General features: G+C 44.8%; 1 protein-coding gene across 1 annotated transcript; it reads right to left on the reverse strand.

Annotated features, from left to right (window-relative positions):
* Positions 1-2,940: 2,940 nt before the first annotated feature.
* On the reverse strand, positions 2,941-5,326 carry LOC100533345 (actin). Its single transcript, NM_001204640.1, is given in 2 exon segments — positions 2,941-4,331; positions 5,133-5,326. Coding segments are annotated over 2 exon segments (1,131 nt in total). The 5' UTR covers positions 5,259-5,326; the 3' UTR covers positions 2,941-3,326.
* Positions 5,327-6,137: the final 811 nt, after the last annotated feature.

Raw genomic sequence — 6,137 nt, forward strand, 5'->3', positions numbered from 1 at the left:
GTAGGCCTAAGTGTTTTCACGGCGCTCGCAACTGCATAAAGGTCATAAATGAGCGCGCGGTACACAATAAACACTTTTCAGTTGGTGGGAAATTTTGAATTCTGCCCGCGGGGTGGCCGAAGCCTAACGGTACTCTTATAATATTTCGATTTTACTCAGACCATCAAGGGATTTTCAATGTGCGCAACTTGCACACGGGACCTCAGAGATTTCTCGCCCTTGTCCGAGAAGGCAAGGTAGGTATATATCTTTCCAACCACAAGATCAGGGGTGCGGCTGAAAGTCAGCAGTAAGAAGGAGCAGTAGGAAGGCTGCAGAAAGAGTCAAGAGCCCTGAGGTGAGGGCAAAGAAGGTGAGGGGGTGAGGGTAGAAAGTGGAGACAAAAGCAGAAGACAGAACATTCCTAGAGAGAAGGAAAGGAGGTGAAAGGAAACAATTTAAGAGAAGAAAATGTTTCAGTTTCTTTCTACTACCCAGATTCGAACCCGGGTCCTTTGAATGAGAGGCGAACACCTTAATCTCTTGTCCACGAGAGCCCCTAATATATATGATGTTCTTCTCTCATGCACCTTACCCACTATTATAATTAGGCCTACCTCACAATATGCTATAATTGCCCCACAGACCCTTGACTTGACCACTACTCAAATATTCTTGGCTTCTCGGGAAGCATACAGTGCGAGCTGCGGATTACAAGCGCACACTGAATGATCAAGTCAGCTGCCCCGACACGCCTTTCTCAGTGTTTGTTGAAGTACTTCAGGAGGCTCAGGCGGTTATTTTATTATAAAGTTAGATCTGCATCATATTGGTGCTCTACTACTACTACATTATTATTACATGTATACAATAATGTTGGTTAATAGGCCTGTCATTATTGTTTATCCACCCACTTCGTCGACACCAACCCGTAGATCTCAAATTATACACATGTACAAGAATGATGTACCGGGTATTCTTATTTTTTTAGTAGAGGGTTTTACGGCGCTCGCAACTGCATAAGGTCATAGGCCTATAATATGACTTCTATGAGTGCCAAGGGGTGGGTGTCAACAGAGAATATCTTTACAGGGAATCAGACTTACTCTGCTCACCTCTCTTGCTTCAACAGCACAAGGTCTGCTTCTTCTACTAGGCCTACATGTATCAAGGCACCCCAGAAATAGCGGGTCACGATGTCACAAGAAAGTGACAAACATACAAAAGAAGTAGAGGACATGACAATAGTAAGGATGAGGAAAGAAAAAGCAGCAGTTCCCTGTTGTAGATCAGGCACAGTTATGAGCGTGACATGATGAATCCAGTCCATTTACAATTCTACAGTGAAAGAAATGTCTCCTCATTGGTCAGTGGCACCGTCCCGGGGGGGGGGGGGTATTTTTATGATACAAACAAGTTGGCGCACTGTACATCATGTCAAGTTATCAAGTAGGCTACAATTGCGTTGGGCGGGCGTATTTAACAGAACCCACTGCCAAGACCTAGACTCTAACTCTTAGCTAGACGTTAGCCGACCGTCCATCCACTGTTCAAATCACCCGCCAATATTCGTGGAGTTTCTTCATGTTCTATAAATAATATCAATTATATCATAGATCTATCTTTTCAGTGCATGATGTTTTTAAGCAAGTAGGCCTACATTGTACCGGTAGATCTAGTCTACATTTTGTGTAGGCCCTATCGCCTTCAACTTCAAATTCCGATGCCCATCCGTTGCAGTTGCAAGTAGGCCTATTTTCTTCATGCCGTAGGCTACTCACACAATGTAGTCATCTTGGCCCCAACCAGGAAGCGTTTTATACAACACGGTGTCACAGTTCGATCATGTGAGGTAAACATAGGCTACTATAGATCTCTAGATCTCTATTGAGTAGGTTCTAAATCTCCTATTTAGTTTTAGACTAGATACCGTACGAGGTCCAATTTTTCGTTGGCGGCTGTGTAGTTCGAGTGGGTGTGTTCCTGGTCAAGTACAGTATCGTATCAGTATCACTCTTCACTGAGTGAGGTAGGCTAATGTAAATTGCAATGTAGACCAACGACCAAGGGATCATTGGGGGGGGAGAGAGACCGGTGATCTAAATGTGTCCAGGGTTCAAATTAACAACAGATTATAAAGATTCTATGATCTTTAATTTTTTAACTGTCACGTCAACATATCTTCAGCCAAGGGAATCTTCTAATCCATGGTCAAGGATTGGGGCGCCTTCAAAAAGGTTTGGGTTCAGATCCCACTTGCACAACACCCAAGTTCATTCATGGGCTATACTAAATGATGTACATGAAGCCTACCAATATACATGTAGGCCTACATAACGAGTCTGAAAAGAAACAACACACACGATGCAATGGCGTGTTGACCGTGTGATCCACCTAGTAGTAGTAGTAGTAGTAGTAGTCTATAGTGCAGTGCAAGGGTGTGATCTCTTTATTTCTCGGATCTTTCCACTCGACTTTGACCAGTGTTATTTGGGTTCAAATTCCTGTTCATCATTTCAGGGGCAAGAGTTATTTCTGCCCCCTTTCCCAATTTCCGTGCCTTTCACTTTCAGTTTCAGTTAGCAAAAGAATGGGAAAGCTCACCTTTTTTTTTTTTAAAGTCTAGGAGTAAAATGTTTGCACAACAACAGGATAAAACGTATATGAAGAGGAAGGGATTATCAAGACAGTTGATGGGAAAGAACAAGGAAACCACACCAGACTACACCCTGTTCCACCACGACAATCTTTACCAGACAGCTTCACAAGCAAAATGCCTTGATGAACTTGTGTTGGTGTTGAAAGGGAACCAGTCACTGGTCTTCAACATTTAGGGCCCATACAGAGTATGTAGTTTTGCAGGATAGAAAGACAACAGGACAAACAACAACATTATAAACAAAGACGTACAATTTGACACAAAATGATAAACATTTTTGCATTGCAACTCAGACAACCAGATTCATTTTTGACAATTTATTAACATTGTATAAAAAATACAGTTGAACAACAATGTACATGTGTAAGTAATAAACAAAAGCAGTAATCATGAAATGAGATGTTCGAGATATTCAGAACTGGATCAGAGCTGTAGCACCTTAGAAGGAGAGGCTTTAGATCTTCAAGCCCTGTGCATTTGGCTCCACAAATTGCACTGATCAAGTAAATCTTTGAGCATTCTGGCTTCATTATCTAATCTTACGAAATTTCTTGCACTTGGTGTTGGTGACTCCAGACTTAATATCTTTGGGTAAGAGAAGCAAGAAAGTGTTTATGCGTAGGATTGGATAATAACAGCATCATGAATATTCAGATCTTAAAGTTTTAGATTGTCTTAAGGTCTTAATTTAGAAGCACTTCCTGTGGACAATGGATGGGCCGGACTCATCGTACTCTTGCTTGGAGATCCACATCTGTTGGAAGGTGGACAGGGAGGCAAGGATGGAGCCACCGATCCATACGGAGTATTTCCTCTCTGGTGGGGCAATGATCTTGATCTTCATTGTGGGAGGAGCAAGGGCGACGATCTCCTTCTGCATGCGGTCGGCGATGCCAGGGAACATGGTGGATCCTCCTGAGAGGACAGTGTTGGCGTAGAGGTCCTTACGGATGTCCACGTCGCACTTCATGATGGAGTTGAAGGTGGTCTCGTGGACACCAGCAGATTCCATACCCAGGAAGGATGGCTGGAACATGGCCTCGGGACACCTGAAACGCTCGTTGCCAATGGTGATGACTTGGCCGTCGGGAAGCTCGTAGCTCTTCTCCAGGGAAGAGGATGAGGCAGCGGTCTGCATCTCCTGCTCGAAGTCAAGGGCGTCATAGCACAGCTTCTCCTTGATGTCACGGACGATTTCTCTCTCGGCAGTGGTGGTGAAGCTGTAACCCCTCTCGGTCAGGATCTTCATGAGGTAGTCGGTGAGATCACGGCCAGCGAGATCCAATCTCATGATGGCGTGGGGAAGGGCATAACCCTCGTAGATGGGGACAGTGTGGGTGACACCATCACCAGAGTCCAACACAATACCTGTGGTACGACCGGAAGCGTACAGGGACAGGACAGCCTGGATGGCGACGTACATGGCTGGTGTGTTGAAGGTTTCGAACATGATCTGGGTCATCTTCTCTCTGTTGGCCTTGGGGTTGAGGGGAGCCTCTGTGAGAAGGACGGGGTGCTCCTCGGGGGCAACACGCAGCTCATTGTAGAAGGTGTGATGCCAGATCTTCTCCATGTCATCCCAGTTGGTGACAATACCGTGCTCAATGGGGTACTTGAGAGTGAGGATACCTCTCTTGGACTGAGCCTCATCTCCGACATAGCTGTCCTTTTGGCCCATACCAACCATCACACCCTAGGGAGAGGAAAAGAAAGGGAACATTAAGCGACCTGTTCCGAACTTGAGGGCTATCTATAGACCAAGATCTAAGACTTGAGGAAAAAAATTGTATAGACTGTCAATACCTAAAAAAATATCTTTACAGTTAAGCGCTGCACAATTTCTTCACATTATCATCATTGAGGGTCAAATACCAATAACATCCAAGCAATGCATTATATGTTATATAGACGTCTACTAAACTAACGTCACCTCAAAATTGACTATGATTGAATGATATTCCTGAACTTTACACATTGCAAGTTGATGTTTGAATTCTGCCCTCAGGAGGGAGAACACTTATAATAGATCTAGAATCTAGATATCCAGAAGTACCATTGAGGGCCGAGGGCGAGGGCGAGGGGTTGCTTCTGCTATAATCAGTTTTGCCTACTAGATCTAGATCTAGATCTAGATCTAATCTAGATAGATCTATCTAGAATCTGATCTACTGCTACTAGATCTACATGTCTTCACAGTACTTGTCTCCCAAAACGTTAGCATTACAATTGGTTTCAGATAAATGTCAAGAAGTTTTAAAAATACATTCCCTGTATATTAGGCTTCACAACTAATCTAGACTGCAATTGATCAAGTGAAGGCTTGAACTAAAGTAAGATCAAAGTGGAAAGAGCACAAGAGTCAAGAGTACACCAGCAAGAGCGCCCACCAACCACCCACAAATTTTAGGACACGTCGTGACTTTATGCATTGTTGTAGGCCCTACTGTTCAGATTAAGAACCATAAGAATTAGTTGAAAAAAGTTCGTTTCTTACCTGGTGACGGGGTCTTCCGACGATGGAGGGAAAGACGGCCCTTGGGGCATCGTCTCCGGCGAAACCGGCTTTGCACATACCGGAGCCATTGTCCACGACAAGAGCGGCAACATCGTCGTCACACATTTTGAGTTAGGAAGGTTGGCTGAAAGCACAAATGCACAAGGTACTAAGAGATGGTTCTTCTCTGATCCTCAGATCTCGAATAAATTGGGAAAGTGGACACCGACGGTTATAAGCTGCCAGGGCTGGCGGAAATAAAAAGCTTAGCCAGTGACTAAGCCGACGTATGCCCTTATTTGGAGCCGGCTACTATGTTTTCCAAGAAATTGAGGGGGTCTCCGGTTTTCTATGCCCATATATAGAAATAACCAGGCGACGATCGATGAGACTCAGCAGAAGGGCCAACGCGTCGTCTCTCACAGTTCCCGCGTCGTTCATGACTGGAGAGGCAGGGGGCGGGGACAAGTGACCCCATTGCGCACACTGTCAACCCCTCCCCAGCCCCCCGTTACCCCCTTCCCGCACGCCCCGGGCTCGCTCTCCAATGCCCGTTTTTCTGCCTTGGTGTAGACTGACCCTTGACCCTCTTCGTTATGGCTTGCAAAGCAATTATTGGACTCACTACCACCCACCCCCCTGCCCCTCCTGTAAGAATATGTAAGCAAAAAACACTCTTGTTTCAGCACCCTCGTCAACACTTTCGTTTTCTGAACGGTGTTCCTTTTTGGTCACGAAACATGATCGTGCGTCTGCCAACCGGCAATATGCAAATGAGCTGATCGACCGCGTCGTGTTGTGTCTCTCATTGTATGGTAGCAGCTGACAGAAGCAAACTACACACCTCCTTTGGTTAAGATCAGCTGGAAACACTCATTTATTATTCTTACCTTAATTATCAGAATGTGTGTCTTTGTTTTTAAGTTGGTAGTGGTGTTTTCTTAGCCGTTCATTCTTCTTCTTCTTCTTCTTCTTCTTCTTCTTCTTCTTCTTCTTCTTCTTCTT

This window comes from Aplysia californica, unplaced genomic scaffold, assembly GCF_000002075.1.
Source record: "Aplysia californica isolate F4 #8 unplaced genomic scaffold, AplCal3.0 scaffold00828, whole genome shotgun sequence".
Taxonomy (NCBI): Eukaryota; Metazoa; Mollusca; class Gastropoda; order Aplysiida; family Aplysiidae; genus Aplysia; species Aplysia californica.